At 42.9% G+C, this 27,076-nt stretch overlaps 1 protein-coding gene across 3 annotated transcripts; it reads left to right on the top strand.

The window, feature by feature from the left end:
* On the top strand, positions 1-22,664 carry tcf20 (transcription factor 20). Of its 3 annotated transcripts, none has more exons than XM_051941251.1 (6): positions 1-113; positions 6,899-15,359; positions 15,620-15,713; positions 17,563-17,626; positions 17,761-17,861; positions 21,132-22,664. In XM_051941251.1, the coding sequence occupies exons 2-6, from the start codon at positions 8,154-8,156 to the stop codon at positions 21,146-21,148; spliced, it is 7,482 nt and encodes a 2,493-aa protein (XP_051797211.1). In that variant the 5' UTR covers positions 1-113; positions 6,899-8,153; the 3' UTR covers positions 21,149-22,664. The 3 variants fall into 3 exon arrangements, with proteins under 3 accessions (XP_051797211.1, XP_022052673.2, XP_051797210.1); XM_022196981.2 differs by lacking the exon at positions 1-113 and adding an exon at positions 4,432-5,037 and having other exon boundaries at positions 17,563-17,612; XM_051941250.1 differs by lacking the exon at positions 1-113 and adding an exon at positions 4,432-5,037.
* Positions 22,665-27,076: the final 4,412 nt, after the last annotated feature.

Here is a 27,076-nt window from a genome sequence, read left to right as displayed (position 1 = left end):
GAGCGCTCCCTGCTGGCCAGTCTTTGTCACTGATGTCCAGAGTGCTATGGAGACCACTCCAGTGCCTTAAGCCACCTCTCATCTTTGGTGAACAGGAAAAGGATCACACAGAGGTGAGTGTTTGTGTGTTTGTGTGTTTCTGACAGAGCTTTTGCTAGAGCTGCAGTTTGTGTTTAGATACTGTGTGATTACCGGATTGGTCAGATGTCATTTATTCGATGGGCTGCAATCACTGGAATGCTGATGTTAAGACAGAAAGCAGCCACGTCCCTCTGAGCAGAACACATCTTTGCATCATCACACTCCGCTAAGGTCACAGATTCAGAGACTTGCAAGTGTGTTTCAACTGGGCTGCATCATGCTCTTTGATCTGCAGGAGTTTCACTGAGACTGAGAGAGGGTCTCCACACCTAGTAGCAATCTGAGTTCAACATCTCATATCTGTGTGTGTCCTCAAAAATATGTTTTCAGCCACCAATCATCAAAGCAGCGCCCATTGTACTGATATAATGCCTAATGTCCGTGGGACACTAATTGTGATATTGTAAGACACTGCGGATAAGGGAAGGATCAAAGACTGTGAAATTGCACCGAAGAATAACTTTAGAAGCATACACTTCAAAGGGGATTGATGGAGTGGGGTTTCAAACAACATAATGTGAGGGCTATTTTTCATCCTTTTTGGTCTGCTGTTGTAATGCAAGGCCGGTTTGTGAGCAGGAGATCACAGCAGCATGTTTGTTGTATGACTCTGACTCCGTGTGGTCATCAGGGAAACTGCAAATTACTCCTGCTTTGGGTGGATTACTGGCTGCTGCTTACACACCACAAGATGCTCATATGTTATAAGTAAAAACCAATCATGTATAAGGTGTATCTTCTATTTTTTACGCACATTTAATCTACTGTTAGAAAATCAAGCGAAAAACAATCATATTTAACCCTTGTGCTGTCTTGCAGGTCAAATTGACCCATTTTAAAGTTTGAAAATGTGGAAAAAAAGCATATTTTTACAGTGATGTCCACATTTTCAACATTTTTGGACATTTTTTAAACATTTTTTGGTGGAGAAAACAAATGTTTAAAAATTGTTTCTTTAAGAGCATATAGAAAAAATCTACCAAAATCCAGCGAATTTTGGTTCGCTGGATTTTATTTAAAAAAATATACAGAATATATCCCCTTTGCACCCCACAAGTCGTGTCCTTTTCCACAGTGTAAGCTGATCCGTTCCAACCCCACAGTGTTTGGAATAGCATCCCCATCTTCCAAGCATGGTATCCCGATTTTCCTAACTGGAATTCTGAACGGATGGCTGGTTTTATTCCTTTGGGAATCAAGAGAAAGAAAGACCTGACTGGCTCTACAGGCAGCCAAAAAAAGGCAAAAAAAATTTTTTGGTTGATTTTTTTCTGAATGTTCTTAAAGAAAATATTAGATGTTTTACTGATATATATGTAATAACTTTGGATATTTTTAGGATTTTTTGGGGAAGATTTTTACTCTCTCTTTTCAAAGTATTTACACAAATTTTCTTGCCAAATTTTGGGGATTTTTTAAAATAAAACTTTCAAGGGAAACTTTTAAGGAATTATTGGAATCTTTTCCTGAAGGTTGTGCAAATTTTCAAAAATTTGGGGAATTTTTTTTGCTGAATTATTGGATGTTTTTCAGACAATATTTTTTTGTGTCCATAAATGAAGACAACAGGAGGGTTAAAGAACATGATCATAAATAGTGCTACATTTCATATGCAAACCCAACATGTTCAAAATTTGGAATGTAATTCATAATATGGGATGTTTAATAATGTTCGTTACCATTATTTAAAGTGTCATCCAGTAGTGCTGCAGCCATGACTGACTTTTTAAAATGCTATCAAAGCATCAGCTCTCAGCCTAATCAGCGGCAGAAAGAACTTTCTAAGTAGCCTCGCACTTTCACATTAAAGTGACACTTGAGGATGGATTGTATTCAGGGTGAGCAGTGAGCACGCAGCGCAAGTACTTATCCACTGTTCCTCCCTCCATGCGCCGGGCTTGTAGAACTAAGTTCCCGCTGAGTTTTAATTGCCCTTTCACTTTGCTTGAATGACATCCATCTTGCCTGCGACTCAGGTCTGTGCACCTCCTGTACAAAAGCAGAAACAATAAAGCAGATATGTAGATGTTTGCACGGAAAATTCCTTTCATTTTGGCATGAGAGCTCATATGGTCACTCCAGATATTTACTCAGATGTATGTGAGCATAAATGGGGTCAAAATTTAAATGCAGGTTCACAAGTTTACCCTTTTGGCTTCTGTTGTGTGTTTCAATGTTATATTCAATACAGGATCTGCAACATTTCAGTCACTCCTTCATGCAGATGTTGTGCTTAACCCTCCTGTTGTCCTCATTTACAGGCACCAAAAATGATTGTTTCCTTGTCTGAAAAATATCAAAAAATTCTGCAAAAAATTCCCCAAATTTTGGAAAATTTGCAAAACCTTCAAGAAGAAAATTCCAATAATTCCTTAAAAATTTCCCTTAAAAGTTTTTTTTTAAATCCCCCAAATTTGACAAGTAAATTCTTGTAAATATTTTCAAAAAATAAGTAAAAATCTTCCAAACTGATTCCATATATATCAGTAAAACTTATAATATTTTCTTTAAGAGCATTCACATAAAAATCAACCAAAATCCAGCGAATTTCGCTGGATTTTGGTTGATTTTTATGTGAATGTTCTTAAACAAACATAATTTTTTCCACCAAAAAAATGTTCAAAGATTTCCCAAAAATGTTGAAAATGTGGACATAGACGTTTCACTGTGAAAATATATATTTTTTGCACATTTTCAAACTGTAAAACGGGTCAATTTTGACCCGCAAGACAACACAAGAGTTAAAAGGACATACAATGGATTTGCAATGAAAAAATGCAGTCAAAATAAAAGGGAGTTCTTATTTTTTTAGTGTAATTTCAAATTGAAAAACACCACCAACAGACAGAAGACGACATGTTTGGTATTCAGCTTCAATCTATCCTCCAGTGAAGCAAATAATGTAAGTATCATCTGAATAAATAAATAAATGATTGTAATGGTTTATTTAAAGATATTGCAGCAAACGTGTGCACATAATTTTCTACATATCTGCATAAAAGTGGGATAAAATTGGCTGTTTTCTCCACGACTGTGTGCTCAGAGCCTTTCTGTAGAAGATTTTGTGACCTTGTCCGTGATGGAAAGAGTCTGTGTGTATCCCAGCAGGCGTTCCTGTTGATTGGATAGGCCTGGCTGGCTGACTTGCTGGCCCAGAGTGTCCGTGCCCTTTATCTCGCCTCTCGGCTCTTTCACTCAGACTTAGCGGCAGCGCAAGTACACAAAAGCTTGTAAACCATTTGTGCTCGAAGATTTATTGTTTTTTTTGTAATTTTCATTTCTTATTACCGCCAAACGAGAAGAACGTCTGCATGGTTAGAAGAAAAAAACAAAACAAAACAAATGTAGATACGTAGCCTAAAAATTATCCACAGTTAAGGCTCTGTGATGCAGTTGCTATGGCAACTATGATAGAAATAGACGTGTATCTGCAAGGGAATGAAATGTATTGAACTGTTGGTTAGAAACAGAGAGATTTTTACTCCGGTGATTGACAGCTTAAGTGAGTGGCTGCGTACGGACATGTATGTTTGTGCGTGAATTTCAGAGCAGAGTTTTGTGCATGTGCGGTTTCTGTGTGTGTGTGTGTTTGCATGTGTGACACACTGCAGTATATTAAAAGTGCAGCAGCATGGATGGGGGGCATAGGGCACATCATTATGATGGTAGGAGAGTGAGAGTGGGTCTGCACTGCACTCGCCGGCCCTGTGTGAGAGCAGATAAGCTTGGGCAGAGACAACACAATAAATTTAATGGGCAAAGGATTCTGTTTGTAGCACCTCCATTGTTGTTGTCGTGGCCGTGATGGTGCTCCCGGCGTGTCGTGTCAAACATTAACCAATAGCTGGATATTATGGTAATGATTTAAGTGGCTTTTCTTTGTGGAAAATCTGCAATCTGTGTGCAGTAGGTCTGTGTTTGGGCATAAAAAAACACCACTGTGAACTTAACAAGCTTCACCCACTGCACTGCAATCTCCCTCTAAATGCAGGCACACCTATTTCCTCACAAACTGTCTTTTATCTGTCAGCCTCGTTCATTACAGACACAGCCTACCATCCCATTCAAGCCTGTCTCCTCTCCATATTGCCTTTGTACCCTGGTGCCTTCATGAGGGCTAATTCACTTTCACATGAGATGAAATAAGAACAAAGGAGGAACATGCTCAGGCAGACATGCAGAACAAGAAAAAATCCACTCAGAATATTAGTATGATGTTGGATTTTTTATGGCAGAAATAGGAGGAAATCAATGAAATAGCAAAAAAAGCTTCAGAGAGGGAGGGGAGATGGAGGGATGTGATGGAGAGAGATGAGGGAGGGGGTGCAGGAATATGAGTGTGTATGCATTTTCAAGGCGGTCTTTCTGTTGCAAGAAAAAACACAGTAGTCTAACAGGAAAACGAATTGCTCGGGCTACTGATGAAGGCATGCAAATGCAATTTAGTGGCGGAAACTGAAATCTTCCGCGCGTTAATGGAGGCTCGCGCGAAGGCAGTGTGTTTAATTTTAGTTGGAGATAGGTGGAATCACCTCAGCGGTGTGTGAAAGAGGGAGAGAGAGGCGAGGGAAGAAGAAGAAGAGGGGAGGGGGCGGGGGTGTATGGACCTCGCTGGTTACGGGACCCACAGGCACCCCGATTGTGCTCCGCTCTCATCATTCTTGGAGGTGAGGACAAAAGAAAAAAGGGGAAATCGGAAGAAAGGCCCGGGATCTGAGTGTCGTGACGGGCCCCCCGACTTCGCCGCCGCTGGTCGGGGTTGTCTGGACTCAAAGAGGCAGAAGGAAAAGCGGCGGAGCGGTCGACTCTAGACTGGGGTTTCCTGCCACAGCAGCGGGATTGTCACAAAACAGCCTTTCACTCTTCGAGGGGCCTTGTATTGCTCTACGTTTTCAGGTATGCATCCAGTTAGCTAGCCTGTCTCGGTGCTGACTTGGCTCAGCTCGGCAAACGTTAGCTCTGTTTATTCAAGGGAAAAATGTCAGGCTGCGTGACGGTAATTTTCTGATGCGGTACTCACGCCAGCTCTCTTGCTAGTTATTTATGCTAGCTAACCCATTTACTCAGAGCCCCAGTGAATTTGTGAGGGGGAAACATCTGCACCTAATCACCTCTCTTTTGTAGCTGCCCAGTGCCTTTAGCCTGCCACAACTATCGTTTATTGCATGCTTTGAAACGTTCGCACGATAGTAATAAACGCAAATTAGCTGTCTTGCTAAGATGCTAACTAGTGGTTAGCTCGCTCCCAACATATGCGGCTAGCTCGCATATTTAATTTGCAGTATGTGAGGCGTTTTGGCTAACGCTAATCTCCCACAGCTAAAAGAGGCAGCTCCTCTAAGCTAATTGTATTGCGTATACCTTGCTATTGGCTAATGTTGCTACAATGTAGTGTTAATGGCAAGATGAGACGACAAACCATCCACATTACAGAGCTAGCGTCCGATCATTATCTGCAAAAACACTGCGTATGCTCTTATCAATTAAGCAGCTTTGCAATTGATTTGCTGGCAGACTGCACTAAACCAGTTTTTTTATTATTCCTCCACTGCTGTGTGTTGTGAACGCTGCTGTTTGGTCGTGCACAGTGAGCTGCTCTGATTGATTAATAATCCAGATATGGGCTAATATACGGATGCAGATCAGTGTTGTCCTTCTAACTTTACCTGTATCACCAGTGGACACTAGCAAATGCAACACTTGAACACAACCCTGTTTGGTGATGAGGTTTAATTTAATTGACAATATATAGTCAGTTTGTTTGCAGTCTACCCCATTTTCAACTCCTAATCACTTTCTCTGTGGTGGTGATTTGTTATTACATGACTCTCCAGTATAAGAGAAGCCACCCAAAGTTATTTCAGGGCTATTAACCATTTTACAGTGTTTTTGAGACACAGAATAGAGGCCAGTGTCACACATGGCAATTAAAGGTGCTGACCCCATAAAAGGTGGCGTCATCCCTCTTTAATTATCAGCCATAATAATTAAATCCCTTTAAAACAAGTTAAATGCTGTGAAGTTAATGGGCCCCGTTGTAAAAGGTGGGACACGGGACTGCTTCTGTCTTGAATTCTTGTTGTTTGTTTACATGTGAGGAGGTGTTTGTGACCTTGTTCCCTTAATTGAATCCGGCTGCTTTGCCACTTTTCTCTCCAACAAACCTGTTTGTTATCAGTCAGAAGAGACAGCTCAAGCATGTATTGTTGAAGGGCCAAGCAAAGTAAAGGCTGTACTCACAGTGCATATTAAAATAGGAGCATTGATATGAGGCCAGGAAGCCTTTTAAGCAGTCGAATGGACGGCATATGCAACTTGAAGTAATGTTTACACTGTTGTTGCTCTGGTAAATGTATTTGAGATAAGCCTGTGTGGTTGTTTTGCGGGTGACTACACAAAACAGTTAACTTACTGGAAATGGTGATGTAATCTGTCATGTGTGATCCTGAATTTTTGTTTACCAGTGAGCACAGTCTCAACTGTTTAGAAATGAAGTCATCAAAAGTCAAATGCAAATGCTCAAAATGCTTGATAGTTCTGTATTTACAGTGGCTGTTATGGCACATTTAACGCAGAATTTTTTGATAATGAGTAAAATAATCCTACCAACACAGTATAAACTGTCAGAAACCCACAATGCATTTCCATCAGGTGCAGTTCTCTCTCTCTAAACAGATCTTTACAAAGCAGGTTTAATACATTTTGCCTTTTCATTTTCGAATGCCAACTCTTTTAATTCATCTTTTTGTATTTTCAGAGTTGTGAAGGCGTCTGGTCAGCAGCTGATGGAACAGGAACTTTTCTGCATGGAAATACTGAAGAGAAACAGAAAACCGGAGCTTGAATTGACTGAACCCGAAGTGGAATAAATGGATTACCCTCCTTTTGGAAAATTGTTGCCATGGAACTAGGTAGAATGAAATGATGGTTGACGGAAAAAAACAAAGGTAAGGCGGCTAAATGCTGAAGACGCAGGAAGGCATCGAGAAGAACCTGAACACACTCGAGGGAAGAACGATTACTCTGTAGGGACCAAATACTTCTACAGTCCAAATGAGTGCATGCCGTAGCAGAAAAAATAGAAAACAGTATTCAAAAGGGAACAACCAAGAAAAAGAACAACTGAAATAGTGTTACACTCTCATCTAAGAGCCGATGAGAATATCCATGGAGTGTTTGCCTCTGGAAGTGTCGAGTGAGGGTCTGCATTCAGACCTGTTGATTCTGTTACTGGAGTTTCGGTCTCACACAGGTGTGAGTCAAGTCCCGGCAAACTTACACATGTTGACGAACTGAAGGATTGCCGCGACGGAGCACAGTCTCAATGGTTTTATTGAGATTTTGTTTTTCACAAGATGCTATTGGATCAGCACTCGGTTTAATCCTAAAATAGCTGTGCTTGCCCAAGCTGTCGTTATAGTGGAGTGTATACATGTTAAGACATTTAAGGTTTAAAGTCTCACTCGGTGATGTGGCAGTCGTCCATGATATTGCCTGCTCAGTGCCAAACTGCTTCAGCTTCGTGGGAATGACTGCTCGTTTTTAATCTTGTATTTTTCTGAAGTAGAAATCTGCTTCACCACATCTCTGTATCTTTTTTCCCTCTCTCTTTTTTTGTGAGGAAAGAAAAGTCATTTTTTTTACGTCGCTGAACCTGAATTTGAGTGGAAACCTTCAAGATCACATCGAAAAAGAAGATTTTTGCAATTTGCCCTTTTCCTTTGTTGCTCAAATCGTCGCCTGCTTAGCTTTCCCATCCACTACAGACACTACAAAAGGGTGATTATAACATCTGCCATACATATATATATATATATATATGTATATATATATTCCTTTGCTTCAGTTCTTTGGTGGATTTCAAAAGAATTTCCTTGTTAAACTGCCAGGCCAGAGACTCTCTATTTGTCATTTATGCTTGTTGCCACGAGCCTTCCAGTTTCTGATCATAATCATTCCCTGATATAGACACTGACAGATATTTCCGTTTTTGATCCAGACGTGGAAAAACAATGCAGAATTTTTCTAACAGTCCGGCTCCCCCGTCTCTGCCTCCAGCGTTCAGTGGGAGGGGTGGAGGCGGACCCACGTATCCCCCTCAGCCAGCAGAGCCCCAGATCTCCCCAAGGATGACAGATGATTACGCGGGGATGCAACAGCAGAGTCTGCACAGAGGCCATCACCACCCAAGTCAAGCCAGCCACATGCTTGCTTACAGCGCTCGAAGCAGAGCAGCAGTGGAGCCACCGCCAACACAGGGTAACATCCACAGCGGCAGCAGCAACAACCCCTACAGGAAGGATGCCATGGATTACTATTTTTCAATGGGTGGAAAGGACAGGCACAGAAGGGGAGGTCTGGGTTATGGGGGAGGCTTTGGCTACCCTAACATTGATGGACATATACCTCACCAGTACCGACATCCTGGATCTAGCTCTGCACCCACATCTGGCCTGATGTCACCATATCCAGTAGACTATGGCTCCAGTGCCGGTTCAGGCGGAGGCGCTGGAGCGTTCTCTCCTTCTCATCAGTACAACATGAGTCAGAACCCTGCACTGCAGTCGGTGGCAGGTTCTCAGATGCAACACCGCCAACATGGACAGACCTTCCCAGCTGTTCACCTTGGACAGCAGCATAGGACCTATCCACACTCTGGGCACAGAATGACCCCACAGTACCCACACTACTCTCCACAGGGCGGAGCGTCCACAGGGTCATCAGGAATGTATAGCCCCCCTCCACAGAGATATCTGGACGGGGCTGCCGGCACTGGGTTTGATCCCAAAGTCAACAGTTCTCCCACTGTCAACTCCAGTTCAAACTCGATCTCCAGTTCAGTTGCTGCTAACAATGTGGGGCCAATGGAGAATGTTCAACAGAGTTACCATGCTTCAAATTATCCAGGATATTCCCCCCAGACGCTCTCACTTCACAAGCAAGCCACACTACAGCACCGCAACTCGCAGCACAATTTAGGAGTAGGTTATGACAACTCGCTCAAGATGCAGCACCAGGGACCGTCTCCAGGCTCTGTATATGCTAAACTTCATCAAGCCTCTAATCCCAGTATACCTCAGCCAGCATCTCAAGAAATAGCCAAATCCCCGATGCATCCGAATGCGCAGCAAACTCAAATTAACCAAAACTTTAGCCCAATATCCAACCCTTCTCCAGCTGCCTCTGCAGTGCATTCCCCCAGCTGTAGCTCCTCTCCTTCTCCTTTGATGGGTGTCTCAGAGGCACATGGAAACCCCTCAGGTCATGGTCCTTCACATCCTCCTACATCAAACCCCCGTAGCAGCCATGGACATGGCAGATTACTGCAGACCATGCCTCAGTTAAGTCCCACACCCAACTCAAATAGCAGCATCAGTAGTTGTGGTAGCAGTGGCAGTCATAAAGCTCACAGCATGAGTGCAGTTGGAGGGAGCAATCTTCCTCCGACAGGCCGCAATAAAATGAATCTAGGCACAGGAATTGGATCCAGAGAAGAAGGCTCCTCTGTTTATTCATCTTCTTCACATGACAAAATGCAGGATGCTGGCCTGAATAGTCTTAATGCCTTGAGCTCACAAGTAGCCAATTTACCAAACACGATTCAGCACATGCTTCTCACTGACACAGTGCTTTCACAAAAGAAGAAAGACGGCGGGTCGATGCAACAAGCAACGCACGGTGTGCCTCCATCACAACCAAGGAGTCGAAATGCAAGTGCAGCCTCAAGTACCAGCACAGTCAAAGATGGAGGTGCAGCAGGAGTCGGTGATGGTGCCAGCTTAGATGCTGGTGCTGAAGAAGACTCCTCGCTGATGTCATCAGGGACCAAGGTGGAGCGAGAGGAGCAGTTTTCTGAGGGGGAACGCAGGAGGGTGAGGCAGATGAGTGGAGCGAGCAGTGGATCAGAACCAACCGGCTATCACCCTTCATCTCAGAATCAAACCCAACCACAGACTGGACAAGCATCAAATGATAAAACAGTCCCATCAGAGTCACCATCAAAACAACAGGTTGTCTCTGAAACAAAAGCAAATGAAACTCACATTCCCTCCTTATCATCTCCATCCTTTGGATGTCAGCCATCTGAGACTGGCCCAGCTTCACATTCAACACCTCCAGTTTCCTCCTCGCCCTCATCCACCTACTCCAGCATTCCTCCTCCCCAGCCAAACTGTGTCCCAGAGCCTGGTTTGACTTATAATGACCACAGAGCTGGCCATAGGAAAACAGAAATTAAAAATGAAGTCATCAAAGATGAAAGTGAAGGCGCAGTTGAGAAAACAGAGAAAATTTGCAGCCAAATGCAACGTGAGGGAGAAGTCGATACGCAGAATGGTCAGGACAAAGAAAATAGGCTGCACTCTGCATCCAGATTACACAATAATGAGAAGGAAGAAAAGCACACATCTGAGGAACAGCAGAATGCCGGTAGTATTGGTGTGATTGTCTCAGCTCGGTCTGAGGGAAGTCACACTGAAAAAAGTAAGCATCCCCAAGACAACTGTGTAGAAGAGAAACAGTCCCACTCTTATTTAAGAGAGTCAAGCAGTCATAACGGGGAGGAGGGTATAGATCTGAGTCTGTATTCCTCCCATCATCAGAAATCAACCTTTGGACGGCCTCAAAATCCTCCACAGTCTGGTCCACATAAATATGGCTTCCCAGAATCAGCATATGGCTCAGATTTATCCATGAAAAACAAAGGGAAGGTGGGCCCAGCGGGTGTAATGGAGTCAAATCCCAGATATTTAGGGTACCAACAATCACAGACTGGTTACGGCCCCACACATCCAAAAGATGCTGGTTCTGTAGCAGAGGCTTTAATGAAGAGAGGCCAAGGAGCAGGAGCTAAAGGTCATGAGGAGAATTCACAGTTGCAGCAATTCCCAAGCCTTTTACAAGAGGTTCTTCAAGGTTATAATTTAGACAGACGTTATGGAAGACCAGAACAGGCATTTCCTGCACATCTCCAAGTCCAACAACAGTTTCAAACGAGACATCCTTATAGTGTGAGTGAGGCTATGAGGATGCAGAGTGGACCTGAGGGCTCGACTCTTTCTGGCCAAATGGGCAGTTCTGGAAAACATCCAAATCAGAGGCATGGAAGTGAGCCTGATTTCACCACAGATCCTCAATCTGTAGTGAAATCTGAAGGGTCCAATGCCAAGATACTGCAAAATGCTGAAAAAACTGAAGTAGGCGTGTCCCAGAGCCATTTACAACCGGTTGCAGAGACACAGCAGCACCCACCAAAACATATAAACTTAGCTGACTATTCTCTGCCACAGAGGAAAGCGTTATCCACTCCATCCTCTGCTGTGCAGGAGCTCCTTTTGCAAGAGCCAGAGCCGCTAACCGGCAGCACTGGTCAAACTGAGTCTCAGAAATCATCAGGCTCCATATTAGCCCCATCAGAGCGGCGCTCTGTCATCTGTGATGTGTCGCCAAACCGACGCAGCACACCAGAGAGGGACAGGGAGGGCGACAGGGAGAGAGAGCGGGAGAAAAGTCAGAGTGGAGCCTCCGTGATTCAACAGCCATTTTCCTCTCCAGCAGCAGCCAATGATCTAAGTAAAAAGGATGCTGGAGAGAAGCAAGCGATGAAAATGGAAACAGCATCAAAAGAGGCTGGGGCAGATGCTGCAAATGTACAGACTGAGCATCATGGCAGTGGCGGGGCTAATGAGGCAGATGTGGAGTATCATTCAAAGTCTGTTCACTCATCAGTTGTAATGAATGCTGACCCCTACAGGCGAGGTAATGTCGATATTACCCCCTTGCCTTCACATCCGATCAACACTAATCCTTTATCTTCGCCATCGAGGCATCAGTCGTACCTTCTGGGCGTTGACCTCTCCACTGCTGGCGGCGGTACATTTCCTGCCTATCGATTCGGAGATGCAAGAGAAGGCAATATGATGTCACGCAGTAATCCCCACTTTCCTTCTCACCATCCCTACCACAATTTATCCCCTCAGCCTCAAACCTCAAATAAGCTTCAAATGTATCCTCACCCCCGCGGCCCACCTCACCACCCCCACGACCTGAGTGACTGGGTGAAAGCGATGAACAGGCCGTCGAAGGAGATGATGATGCAGCCCGGCTCTTCTCCTGGACGACACAAGGTCAGCCAATCAGAGCAGAGACAGAGGATGATCTCCCAAACTGACATATCCAGTGAGCAGCATTCAAGTAAAACTTCTCTCCATCATCAGAGCCCTTACTTTGACATGAAAATGTGGGAGTCGGCGCACCCTGGACGAGAAGGTGCTCGAATGATAGAGGGAGACGCCTACTACAGGACACAACCGCCTCCTCCTCCCCCTCCTCCCCCGCTTCCTCCCCCTGCTCCTGTAGTTACACATGGCCCTGTTCCTCCGCAAATCTCTCACGGCCAAAACGCTGCTGAACCTGAGGCCCCCAGAGGAGCCACAGAGGAGGCCAAGCCCCCCATCCCACCTCCTCCATCCAGCTCCATCAAGCCTCCCGCCGACTTGAACTCCACTCAGGCACAGGTGCCACGTCAGACCAAAACCGGGGCTTCTGGAGACACAAATCCGCTAATATTGAGAAGGAGAGTTCGTTCTTTTATCTCTCCTATTCCTGCCAAGAGGCAACTCCAGGACAGCTCTCAGCAGAGGGCTCCCACAAATTCACATCATCACTCTCCGGGGGCTCACTCTGAGTCTAGCCACCACAATGAAGATGACTCATCCAGTTCAGATATCCCATGTCCCCGGCTCTCTTCCCCTCTGCCAGGAGAGAACACCTATTCACTCCCTCTGTCTCCATCAAGTGGTAATACCAAGGTTTTGCCTACCAGGAAGGGACGAGGTTTGAAACTGGAGGCAATAGTGCAGAAAATCACACCAAATATTAAAAAGCCAGCAGGCCATGCTGATGATGAGTCAAATCATTATCCAGGCTTCTCTCACTCAGATATACCAACATTTAATGATTCACAGGACCAAGACTTAGCACATTTCCCCAGGGTTTCAGGAGGGGATGATAGTTACATGGATGAAAGTCACTCATTAAATGACATGATTCCCTTCAGAGGAGTCGACGATGCCGGGCCTTTACCTCCGTCTGCCTACCCGTGTGATCCTCATCAGACGTCTCAAGTCCTCAAACAGCAAGACTTTGACTTCGGGCTCGGGGCGGCTGTGGCATCAGCATCTGGTGACAAGGAGGATTTTGCTCTGCTCGGACCTTTGCCCCCTCCTCCGCCTCTCCCCCGCCCAGTGCAGGGTTCCCCACCTCCCTCCTCTTCTGCCCTGTCAGACATTCAGCATTTCACAAACACTTACCAGCAGCTCGAGACTAGAAGGGGAGAGCAGTCTGCTGCGAACCTGCTTCGACAGAAACTTCAAGAATCTGGCATGGGGTTTGATGATTATCCTGGCAGCGACTACTATGGAACCACCCCGCCTCACCACAGCCAGGCTCAAGGACACATGCTGAACAGACAACATCAGATGTCCTCTGGTAGGTCTAGTCTCTCGCCACAAGATTCTAAGTCACTGGAGAGTGTCGTGCCTAAAGGCTATTTCCCATCTGGCAAGAAAAAGGGCAGGCCCGTGGGGAGCGTGAACAAACAAAAACGGGCTCAGAACCAAGTCCAGACGCCCGCCCAGGCCCAAGCCCAAGCCCCGTCTCAAGTCCCGACGCAGAACACGACTGTGAGCGCTCCTCCAGCCGCACCCATTCCAGCTCCAGCCGCTGCCACAACCCCACCTACAATACAAACTAGCAGCACCACGTCTGCCCCCGCAGCACCTCCTCTGCCAGAAAGTAAAAACACTCCCCCGCTGGCCCCGCCCATTTTAACACAGGTGGTGAAAGCGGATGTTGAGAGCGAGGACACGCAGCCGGAGATCGAGATCAAACCTGTGCGACGGAGACGCAGAGGTGTAAAAGATGAAGACGAGCCGCTGGAGGCAAGAGGACGGCAGAGGAGGAGGAGGAGAGGGGCGGCAGCAGCAGCGGCGGCGGCGGCGGCGACGCCATCAATGGCCAAAGATGACCCAGACACACCTTTAGGGGCGGGGGGAAGCCTCGGCGCAAATAGAGTCTCAGCGGACCCGAACAGAAAGGGGCTATTTGTTCCTCACATCCACGTGGAGAAAAAAATCCCAGAGATTGGGGCAGTGTGCACTATTGTAAACGCTGAGGAGGACAAGATGAAAGGAGAGCGTAGTGCAGTCGCAGGGAAAGCGGGTGGGAGTGGAATTGATTCTCTCCTGACCTCAGCTCTTTCCTCCCAGTTATCTAAGAGAGACAGAGAAGCAGAGAAAAGGGAGACAGACGAGGTGGAAACTACACTTCAGTCGGGAAAAGCACTTCCCTCATCTGGCTTTGTTGTTTCAGGCCCTGTGATTACAGAGACCAATCACTCCGGCCGCCTGCTATGTTGTCTGTGTCAGAAATGGGCAAATTACAAACATCTCGGAGATCTCTACGGGCCTTACTATCCAGCTGAATATGCTGCAAAACTACCCAAGAACCAGCCCCAGGTCAGACAATGTCAAGCAACCACAGGCACAAACAAAACAGGACCAAATTCAGACACAGGCTCAAATGCTCCGAGTGCGATCCAAGACCCACAAACACAAGACGCCGAGTTTACCAAGCCCTCAACTGAGAGCGACTACGCCATCAGCCTAGATTCAAACCCAACATGTCTTACTCCTACAGTTAGAGCCGCCTCCCCAGCTGGAAGAGAGGAAATCAAGATGCCTGTGGCTGCCAAGCTCAGCGGCACCGACTCTCCTTCCTCCTCCTCCACCACCGTTAAACCTTCTCTAACCTGGGACATGAATCTAGATATCCGACCTATCCCTGAGCTTAAGAGGGAGCCGGGCCTGGAAGCAGACCGGCAGCCGGCGCCGAAGCAGCAGCCGATGGACGAAGCTCAGCAGCGACCTCAACACAGAAAGCTGACCTCTCATCCCCGCTTTAAAAGGAGACACAAGTCCAGCGAGGATTCCCCCAGAATGGTGCCATCCAACAGTAAAGCGTCCCTGCCCTTCCAGCCCCCTCCGCCGGCCCTGGACTCCCTGGGACCCTTGGCACAACTCGCTCAGCTGCCTCAGATGCCCATGGACCCGGAGGAGCTGTGGGTCCACGAAGGATGTATAGTGTGGACCAGCGGAGTGTACCTTGTCAATGGAAGACTGTACGGCCTTCAGGAGGCACTAGATGGTGCCAGAGAAATAGTGAGTGTCCAATGTGTCTACTAGACCTGGTTTGATAGTTCATGGCTTTTTATTTCTGGTGTACGTAATAACTGTTTAAAAGTTGCTAAAATTGCACATTTATTGATGAAAACAGACCTTATGTTAGTAGTTCCTTATGTGTACATGCTCTAAAAGTTAGCAAACCGCTTCCTAATATTATTAATGTTACTTTTGCAGTTATTTTAATCCTTTTTCATGCCATTAGCTCTTCTTTATGCACTGTTATCGTCTCTTTTCAGAGCTGCTCCTACTGTGAGATGGTTGGCTCAACCCTGGGCTGCTACAGTAAAGGCTGTACACTTCGCTACCACTATATGTGCGCTATTGAAGCAGGTGAGTGGATGTTTTAAATACAAGTGCTCTGTAAAAATATAGGGATGAGTATTGTGTCTATTTTTAGTAGTACTACTCCTACATTATTGCTTAACAATCTGATACAGGCTTCTTTAATGGCTTTGCTCTCCGATTTTCCTCTCTTTCACTCCTCACTTTAAGGTAAAAAGTGGACTTTTTCTTTGATTGTGTTAGTACTGTGCGGTATTAACAGTTTTATTGAAGAAAACAATTCAAGTGTGTCTCTTATCGCTGCCAGCATCAACATTCAGTTAGAGATGGAATGAAAACAGAGCCAGAACTTTGTCTTCATCCCCCAATTACAGAATCCCTGCCCTGCCCGGACAGTACAAAGGATGCTTTTTCCGTTTCAATCCATTTCTAATTGAATTTTTGAAGCGCCATTACTGAACAATTAGCTGGCTAATGGTTACTTTGTACTATGAACTAGGTCTGGATTTCAAATCAATCAATCAAATGTATTTGACTTAACACAGTCGTAGCTTTGGTGACAGTTGCTCTAAATACATGTTGGACACAGTTTCTTCCTCTTAAGTTCTCCTCCTTGCATCAGAATGGAACCGTTAATGTTTTGATTGTGTCTCATTTGGTAATCCACATATTCAGAATCTATTACAAAGGGAGTATTAAACTGTCACTTGATTGAAATCATATCGCAAACTGCAATAGCTGTCAGAAAAATTAGTTAGATATTTTCCCTACATCGCTAAGTCTCATCATTAATCCATCCTTTGGCTAGAAACTGCTTAATCCTCATTAGGGTCCTCTCATTCCAGCTGACTTAGGGTGAAGATATCGCAGGGCTACACATAAAACAATCACACTCGCATTCACATCTACAGACAATTTAGAGTTAACAATTAACCTCAGTATGTTTTGTACTGTGGGAGGAAACTGGAGAACCCGGAAAAACCCCATGCATGGACAGGGAGAACATGCAAACTGCATGCAGAAAGATCCCAGTAAGTCCAGGATGCGAACTGGGGGATCTTCTAGCTGCGAAGCGACAGTGCTAACCACTGATTCACTGTGCGGCCCAGAACAGCATTTCATATGTTTTGTATAATTATATTCTGACAATTATTTTCTATCTGGAGTGATACGATACACTTATGCTAAAGTATCCTGTCACCCATTCATTACAGACTAAAGGCAGGGAATTTTAGGGTTTTGAAGTTGAGATTAAAGAATTACTGCAGACAGAAAGAATGGAGTAATATACAGCATTAGTCAGAAGTAACAGCATGCAACATGCAGACTCCATACAGAAAGATCCCAGTGAGGCCGGAACGTGAACTGGGGATCTTCTTGCTGCAAGACGATGGTGCTAACCACCGATCCACTGCAGCCCTCATCATTGATCCATACATATATAATTTAGTTAACTCCATGTCGGAGTTCCCGGCTGCCAGCATACACACCACACCTGTCTGAAAATTACGCATTTCTCTGCCTCAATGTGATAAAAATGCCAACGAGCACCAGTGTAACTGAGATTAGGGTGTCTTTGTGTGTTTGTGAGGACTGAAAATGGCAAAAATGCATCATAGACAGATTAGCCTGTGAAGCAAAATGTGCAAGATAATGTTTAAGTTGCAGTAATAAACAGGAAATCGATTGTTTTAATTTCTCCAGAACTGATAGCGTCAGAGCTTATTGATCTTCTGGTCTTTATTAATCCTCTGGTCTGTAACTCTTTAATCCTGGAAGCCATTTAATACTCAGTACCGACTCGTAGTACAAAATAAAAGAAAATGCTGATGTAAAACACAAATATTGTTCTGTGGCTGTGTTTAAACGGTATTGATATTCTTTGCCCCTCTGTTAGATTGCTCTCTGAACGAAGATAATTTCTCACTGCGGTGTCCGAAGCACAAGGTAAAGAAGGACAGGTTGGTTTACGTTTGTGTAATTCAGTTCATTCCAGATCTTTTTTTTTTTGTTTTTTGCTCTAAATACCCAAATGGATTCTTTCACTTCTTAAAATTTCCCCAGTTTGTGATCTTTCTCTGTCTTCGTCCTTCAGTTTACCCAGAGCATCCGGCCAGCCAAGTCAGTGTACCTGGAGCAGTCAGAGAGAGGCTGAGAGGAACGAAGAGGAAGAGGAGACGCAAGAGTCTGGGAACTGTAAGTTTACACTCATCTGTGTGTTTTGTGAACACGTATGCGATTGTTTGTGTTTCTACTATTGACATAAATTCTAGTTTAGTAGTTAAGGCACTACATTTGTGTATACTGCTCCTCACATATCCAAAATATTATCATCCTTTCAGATCTGCAGTGCTGCTTGAAAGTTTTGTTAATCCCTTATTTATATTTCTGTGTGAATATGACCTCAAACAACATCACATTTTCACACCTAAAAGCCCTAAAAGGGGATAAAAAGAAACGAGTTAAGCTAATTAGCAAAAAAGATTAGATTTGGTTGATACATAATGAAAGAATGGTTCAATAAGAGTACATGTATTGTAAGGACGTAGCCAAATCACAGTCTAAATGTTGTTGAAGAACCTGAAGTGATCATTTAATGTGAGCAAACCCACCAACATCCCAGAGTTAAAGCTCTTCTATATGGAGAAATGGACCAAAACTCCTCCAGGTTGATGTGCTGCAATTGCAAATTTGCATTTATTTCTGTACAAAGAGGTCGCATTACATATTCAAAGCAAAGCAAAGCTGAACTGCCTTCTCTTTTTTAACTTTTGTTGGAAAATCCGATGATGTTTTGGTACCTATTTCTGCAGACAACACCACTGTATCCTCGCCCTGGATTATGTTTGTTACTCCTGACTTTCAAAAAAATGAATGTGAACTTGTGAAGGCATAAATCACAGAGACCGTAAAACACTACTGCTTCCTTAATTAGTTGTTTGCAGATAATATATGTATAAAATTGTGTTGTTTTGTAGCCATCTGTAGCATAACGTCCAACCTCATCCCCAACCGCTTCATAAACGCATTCATCTGGGAAACGCTGTCTTTTTTCATTATTTGAGGGGAAGACGATTCCCTCTTTAATGGATCTGTGGTAAATGAACACTAATTTGTTGCCTCGGGCCTGTTTTTATACCCTTTTCTCCTGAAACAGTTTAATTCCCCGCAGCAGAAACAAGCAGCCACTCTTTGTTGGCGGGTTCTTTCGCTCCTGTTGAGGACAATCGTCCAGCTCTCACACTCCTCCTCACCTCACCTTAGTGGCTGTTCTCTGCCTGTCACTGCCTCCCCCTCACTTTCTTTGTCGGTCTGTTCATGTGGAATTAAGAATGCTGCTGGCAGGTTAATCATACATGTATTTGCATCTATCCCTGTTGCTTTGGGGCCAATCTGTTTTTTTAACTGTAAACAATCACATAGCAGCACCCGAATGATTGGATTGAAATTTACTTTAAAAAAAGATTTTATTTTGAAATCTAAATTTTTAAATTTAAATACAGAGGTGGAAAAAGTTTTTGGACACCCTTAAAAATTTTACACAATCTCAAATATTATCATGAAATATATTTTTAAAAAAATCTTTTTTGTGTTTCAAAAGGTTTGGCTGCATTATGCAATACAAATTATATTTTTTTGTTTGTTTGGATGAAAAACCACCAAAGATAAATTCTACCAAAATCACCCAATACTCCAACTTATTTTTATGGCACCAATCAATGTGAAGTCTTTAATGGCTTTTAGGGTTTGTTTAGTATTATGGCTGTGATTGATTACACTAAGAGTGATTCTGAATGCAATATACATGCAAATGTATGGGGGGTCTGAAAATGTTTTTTCATCACTGTATACTAGGGCTGGGGGATAAATAGAATTAATTCGCCTTTTTAAAACCTGATGATTTGAAAATTTGCCAAATCATAAAATGAGGCGAGCTTCAATATATAACAATACAGATTCTTCTTCTGCCTTTCATGACTTGTGCACTGGCGTTTCCTTCCGCCTCTCATCTCCTTCCGCCACAACACTCACACTCCCGTCATGGCGGACAGAACAGCAGACGAAGAGTTGGTCGCGAGAAAAGGGCCTCATGTTACATCGATTATATGGAAGTGGTTCGACTTTGACAAGACTGACACAGAGCAAACTACAGTCATGTGGAAGGTTTGCAAAAGTACTGTGAAAACCAAGAGTAGCAGCACAACTAACCTCTTTCAGCACCTCCGGCAGAGGCATCCTAAAGAATGGGAAGAGTGCCCGCAGCTACGGGAGTGCGGCATGGCTAGCACTAGCCATAGCAAACAGACCGCAAAGAAACAACAAAAACAGATTAAAATCGTAATCGTCCAAGATGACTAAAAAAATCTAGATTTTATTTTTTGGCCATATCACCCAGCCCTACTGTATACATTTGAGTGCATGCCTCAACTTTTATATATTTGAACAATTATTTGTGTCAGTCAGATGACAAAAGAACTTTTAATTTTCCTCGCCAGTACACAACTTTTTGGGAATAATAATCAAATCTGGGATTATCTGTGGACATACTTATGAGCCACGACAATAAAACCAGCTCCCGAATAACAGACCTCGCGGCAGGTTTAAGTCCTGGATGCTGTGAGATGAGGCCTCCATGAATCAGACTTGGTTTTTCCATCAGACGCTCGATCAGATCGAGGTCTGGACAATGTGGAGGTTGAGTCTACACGTCGTTTCTCCAATGATTCCTGAACAGTGTTAGCAAATCATGCTGGATGCAGGGTCCAGTTTTCCCTGCAGAACTTTGCCTAGAGCAAAACACTGCTCCAGCTGGCTTGTCTTCTTCTCGTAGTCCCAGAAAAATGACACACCTGGATGTCCACATGTGTGACACAACGGAGCAGAACACCTTCCTCCAGTTCTATTAGGGGTGCTTTCAGCCGTGGACAGTGACTTGTGATGCTTGGTTCTCTGAGTTCTGACACCTTTCTAGCAGAGCAGCATTAAAACTTTCAGCTCGTTTGCGGTCACTCCTCACATGCATCATTTGACGAACTTGACCCTGTCGCCAGTTCACCACTTGCCCTTTTTAAGACCACTTTTGCTACTACTTACTAACACTAACCACTAACAGACCAGGAGCACCCAACAACACCTGCTGTTGGAATGGTCTAATTGTCTAGCAATCGCAGTCTTACCCTTGTTGAAGTCACTTAGAGCTGTACGGTGGCCATCTCCTGCTTCCAACACATCAACTTAAAGAACTGGCTGCTCACTCGCTGCCTCTTGTATGCCACCATTTGAAATGTGCTGTTGTAAAAAGGTGATCAATGTTTTTCCACTTTGCCTGTCAGTGGTTTTAGTGTTGTGGCTGATCGCTGTATTCATTCAACTTCACAGACGTCTAAAGAAATTGTGTTGTGTGCGAAAGCTTTCATTCTCTGTATCTAAATGCGTGGGCTGATGTGTTGTGTTTCCTCTCCTTAGGTGAGTTTGGGCGATAGAAGACTGAGAAATGTGAAAAGATGGGACTGGCATCTGTGGCAGAGAACAACAAAAGGGAATGTACAATTTCTCAACAGGAATCAGCATTATTTACATTTAAGACAATGGAGAAAAGAAACCTTTTTTTAAGAGAATTATCACTCTTTACTTAAAAGCAGAAAAAAGAAAAAAACATGGACGCGCAACATAGAGGAAAGGAGCTGCAAGAAAAAGACTAAAAACAAAACAAAAAAAACAAACTACAAAGATGGAAGTGGGATGAAATGAGACGTCAAAAGACTGACGGCGAAACTAAAGGAGCTTTTCTACACAGAACAAAAGAAACAAACTTCCTCTCTAGGCTTACTTTCATTTTCCAGAGACATCCTTCAAGTGTTAAACTTTTGTTTATCGTCATCTGTATTATCATTTACCTTTTTTTTTTTCTTTCTGGTTTTCTTTTGTTTGCTTTGATATTGGGAGCAAGTTCGGGTGTCAAACCCCGAAAAGCAAAGGAGAGAATTTTGTATCCTCTCGCAAAGTAGTATTTTATCTTACGATATTAGGAAGATCACAAATATTATTCTAGTCCTTCATTATTATTTTGTATCCTCATCAGTATTTACTCATGAAAACGAAATGGATGTATCTCACTTTATATTCACTCAGCACGTTAATTTGGATTTTTCTTTTTTTTTCCATTCCTGGAGAGGGAGGAGCCAGAGCGGTGGTGTCTGGAATGTCAGGGTCGAGTTTGCCACAAAGACATTATTGCCTTGGAGAACGGACATCTGTTGCCTTTCAAAAAGTCGTGTATGAGTGCGAAATGAGTGCGTGTGCGAAGCTGAAAAAATGCCGATATCTGGGTCCTTGATTCCATTTTGGTCCTTTTGAAAAGTGTTCTTATTTTTCATCACTGGGGTTTTTACGGTACAGATAGTATTCATGAAAAATCAGATGGACACAATCTTATTTTTCAAGTACAAAATGTTCGTAATGTGCAAAGAGAAGGACGGATGCTTGTAAGAGGAGGAAGATAACACTATTGACTAAAGCGTGTCTGCCGTCTTTAACCGTGCCGACTGGGGGGGGTGGGGGGGTGATGAAGGACGGGACGCTGAAGAGTTTTCGTCGGTGTGGAGCTGTGTGCTGGGTGCACGGGTTCGTATGCTCTCCATACATCGTTACGTTGGACATCGATGAAGAGCGTTTTTCTGGACTGAACTTCGGAGAGGGTGTCATGAGCGGCTGCGACGGAGAGCGAGCCAAACCGAGTACTTTGGAACGGTTTCATTCTTCGTGACGCGGCGGCGGTTTAATCGGGAGATGCAAAATCCATTCAAAAAGAAGCATTGCCATAAAATTTAAAAGTGAGTCGTACATGGTGTTGTCTTTATCATTTTTTATTGTTATTCTTGTAAAAAAAAGGAAAAAAAAAGTCAAACTGAGAGAAGACAGTTACACTATCAAAACCATGCTGTATTAGAAACCTGTCAATATGTATATGAATTATGAATACACTTAAAAATGCTTCAACTATGCTCCTCTTCTTTTTTCTTAAATCACCTGTTTCATATTTTTTTCCTGAGAGGTTTCCACCTAAATTTCTTTCCTGCTTTTATAGCTAAAGTCTGCCTCTCTCTTTGTATTCTCAGCCGTCTCTTTGTGGCACATAAAGCCGTCTTCGTCTCTGTTTCCGTCACACATGCACGCTTTTTCTCACTCTTCTTTCTTCCTCCTGTTACTTCGGTGTGAAAGGAGTGCGTAACCCTGTTCAGACTGCCTTCAGAAGATGTGTTATGAATGCACTTTAGAGTCGAGAAAGTGTTGGAGGTGCAGGTCAAAGGTTCTGTGTTTCGTGCGGTTTTCATTTGAAAAAGTGTCATGCTGTGAAGAATTTGGGTTGAAGTGGCCCAGAGCATAACCTTAAAACCCAAGTTTCTGATTTACGTTAAGTGAAATAGAATGAATTGCTGTGAAAGATGAGATTTCAAACATCACAAGTTCCATTTACATCATGGGGTCTAAACTCGCGTGTAAATTAGGTGATGGTTTCATATTATCAAATTAAGATCTACATTTTGCTGAAGTGGTTTAGGACACACATAAACTATATATTTGAGCATACATTTAAAAAAATTTAATAGTTTTGAGTCAGCTTTAATGCTTGCAATAAAAATTAGGATAAACTTGCTAAAAAATTGTGTCAAAAAGCAATAAACAGTTTAAAAGATTAGCTATAAGTGATGGATAGATGGAATAGTTAGCCAAAACCCAGGGCTAAATATGGGTCACCTGTTTACAATTTTTTTGTTTGTTTTTCACAAATGAATGCTGAAATGGTTGACATTTTTTAAGTACTATATAAATGGTGGAATTAAATGTCCAAATGTAAAAAAAATACATGATTTAAAATGTTTAGATATAATGGTTTTATAAAGTGGTGAGTATTTTTAGTTTAAAGTACTGGATGAATTGTTTACATTTTTTGCTAAAAGTACCGTAATTTCTGGACTATTGAGCGCACCTGAGTATAAGCCGCACCCACTAAATTAAAAAAAAAAAAAAAAGTTGTACATATATAAGCCGCACCTGACTATAAGCCGCAGGTGTCCACGTTGTAACAAAAGATATTCACACGGAAAGATTTTATTTAATGTAATTAAATACATATTTTCTTCCCGAACAGTGCCTGCATCACGGCAGTGCCAACTCCAAAGGGCTAAGCTAGCGCGCTTATCTTTAATTTTTTTATTGTATTGTATATCATCATGTTGCATTTCGCTCTGCCTCTGTTTCCACACTCGTGTCTGCAACGCGCACACACACACACACACACACACACACACACACACACACACACACACACACACACACACACACACACACACACAGCTGCAGCGCTCCTCCTCACGTCACACTCACACACTGTAACCTGCCCAGGTTAAAGGAGAACAGGCCTGGCCTGCAACAGCTGCATCGTACGCATTTCTTCGTGTTTTCCATGATGAGGGTGCGTGCATGAAGCACAGAATGACTGATCTGAAGAATTTATTGTGCGTTTGATTTAATTTGAACAGTGTCAGTGGTCCACTGTGACCTGTTTGCTAATTTTATTGGTCTGATGTGACGAGGCTAAACTTAATGATGGCATGAAACTCGCACGTAAAAATCTGTACTACATTAGCCGCATCGTTGTATAAGCTGCAGGGTCCAAAGCGTGAGAAAAAAGCAGCGGCTTATAGTCCGGAAATTACGGTAATAGATAAATGGTTAGTTAATTTATGTTTGTAAAAGTAATGGCTCTAGGTTTCAAATTTTAGCCAAAAGTGATTCATAAAAGCTTGAAATCTTTATCTGAAAGTAAGTACTTGGATATAAGGTTTAAAATTTAACAAAAGTTTCAACTAAACATCCAAAAGTAATGAATAACTGGTTGGAATAGGGAGCTAAATGATCATGGTTAAAGTGGTTCATATTTTTAGCTAAAAGTAAGAGATAAGTAGTTGAAATATTTCCCTACAGGTCAAAGTGGTTGCATTTTTTTACCTAAAAGCAGTGGATACAAGATGTACATTTTAGCAAAAAGTAATGGATATAGGTTAAATGTTTTTAGCTGTAGGTAATTCATAAATGGTTGAACTTGTTAGCTCAAAGTCAGTGCCTGTATACAATGTTAATTTTTAAGCTACATACAATCGATATGCAGTTGAGATTTTTAGCTCATACTAATAGACAAAAGTTTAAGTAAAAAAAATCTAAAAGTGATGAAGAAATGGTTGAAATAGGTAGCTAAATGTCATGGTTTTAGCTAAAAGTAATAGATGAGTAGAAAAAGTTAGCTAAAGGTCATTAAAAAGGGTTGGCATTCATACGGAAAAGCAGCGGATAAGAGGCGTACATTTTAGCTAGAAGTAATGGATAACTGTTGGAACTGTTAAGTAATGAGTTAAATTGTTGAAAAGGCCAGGGAAATGTGAAAATTAAGGTATAAATAGTCCAAATTGTGAACTAAAGGTAATAATCAGATAGTTTAAATATCTCCATGTGGTCGTACTACGGATGCAGACTTTACAAACTAAATTTAAAACAAACTGAAGAACAATTTTATCGTGACAAAACAATTTTGTGTCATTAACAGCATCAGGAAAACATCCCGTAAAATGCTTACATTTAATACGTTTGGAACAGGCAGGGTGTTTTCATTAAGGGCACTTGAGTTTACTGACTGTTTGTAGTTACACATCCAGAAAAGAAGTGATTAAGAAGAGACACTGTCCTCTTCTGGCAACAACACAGAATCATCAAACTGAACAGAGGTTCGGGTTTTCAAACATGCCTTCCTAGAGCCCTGTACTGTGGCGTCAGCACCTTTCACAGTCACACAGTACTGCATATGTTTATTCTTTTCCATGGTAATGCATGAAAAATCAACAAATGGATACAATTTATAAAGCACAGAATACACACATCCCATGTAGAAGAACAGGAGTAGGATGAAGAATAAGTCTTTTTAACTCCTACCCCAGTCTTTTTTCCAAACTCAAACAGAAAAACAACCACAACAAAAAAAACATCAGATGGCCACAATCAGTCTACAGATCGATTACATCATTGTTATTGCTCCTTTGCATAAATGTTAAATATTTTTTCTTTAAACTTACATTTAAACTCAGGGCCGGCCCTGGGACTTTGGTGGCCCTCAGCAAGATTTTTTTTGTGGCCCCAAAACATGCACAGGGCAACTACCAAATCATGTGCACAGCTTGTAATTGGGTTAAAACACACATGCACATGATTAACAGCATTAACAGATTTATGTTTTATTGGAATAAAGACAGGGACAAAATGCGAATCACACACTTATTGTGGTGTGGCCCCCCTCTAGTGGATGTGGCTATAAACAACGGCATAGAGTGTTTATGCCAGCGGCCGGCCCTGTTTAAACTGCAAAATGTTTGAACATTGTTTCACATCTTTTTCCAAGGAATTCCATTTTTCCACACCCGCGACAGATACACGCATTCCTTTAAGAGTCGTTCTTGCAGAATTATATTTAAAGTCAAGATTTCTTCTACTTGTTTCACTATTCAAAGTAAAAAGTGTATGTGACTGTAAAGCAATATAGTCCATGTATTAGCCCATTTAATTGTGTGTATGTGCAGCTTTTATTCACCGTTTCAAGGTCGTGTTGACTTCCACATCAAAGCGGAGTAACGCGTGCTTGAACAGGCTGAAAAGCATTGATGAATGAAATGGATCAAAATGAGTCTAGGAATCAAAATGAAAACAGATGGAACAGAGTAGTCTGTTTTGGATTTATAAGGATGGATTAAAGAAGTGTGTGTGTGACATGCTTACAGTTGTGCCTGACTGCCGGGGTTGGATCATAAAGACTGACAGTCCCACAGAGGTCAGTGTGACGGACAGAATCCTCCGTCGCTCTCACTATCTGAGGAAGAGTGAAAGGAAGCGGATTTTTACTTTCACCTTCCGCACTTAACTCAATGAGGAGGGCTGAGGACGACGTGAGAAGTAAGAGAGGCTAGAAGTGGGTGAGTGTTTACTTCTCTCCATTCACATTTAATTCATTGCTTGACATAAAGTGTTTGGGATGTATTAGTTGGAGCATCTGTCTCTTGGAGAGCTCCTACGCTGACAGCAATTTTCAGCTGTTTTTCCTCTGATTTAGTCGTCTGTCTTCCCACCAATTACCAGCAGCGTGTGATTTTTCCGTCACAGTCTTTTTTATTCTTTTAAATGTGATTAGTAATGTATAACCTCTGGCTCCTCCGCACTTTTTCCTCTCAAACGCCTCACTAGTCATCTCAGGCAATGGAGCAGAGCTGCTTCTCCGTGGACACTAATGGAACGCTGGTGGTATTTTTAGTGACACGCAGGAGTGGAGGTGTACCTGAAGTCGAGTAGATTAACAATAAAAACTAGAT

The sequence above is a fragment of the Acanthochromis polyacanthus genome, chromosome 21 (genome assembly GCF_021347895.1).
Source record: "Acanthochromis polyacanthus isolate Apoly-LR-REF ecotype Palm Island chromosome 21, KAUST_Apoly_ChrSc, whole genome shotgun sequence".
In the NCBI taxonomy this organism is placed as follows: Eukaryota; Metazoa; Chordata; class Actinopteri; family Pomacentridae; genus Acanthochromis; species Acanthochromis polyacanthus.
This window is presented reverse-complemented; position numbering and strand designations above follow the sequence as displayed.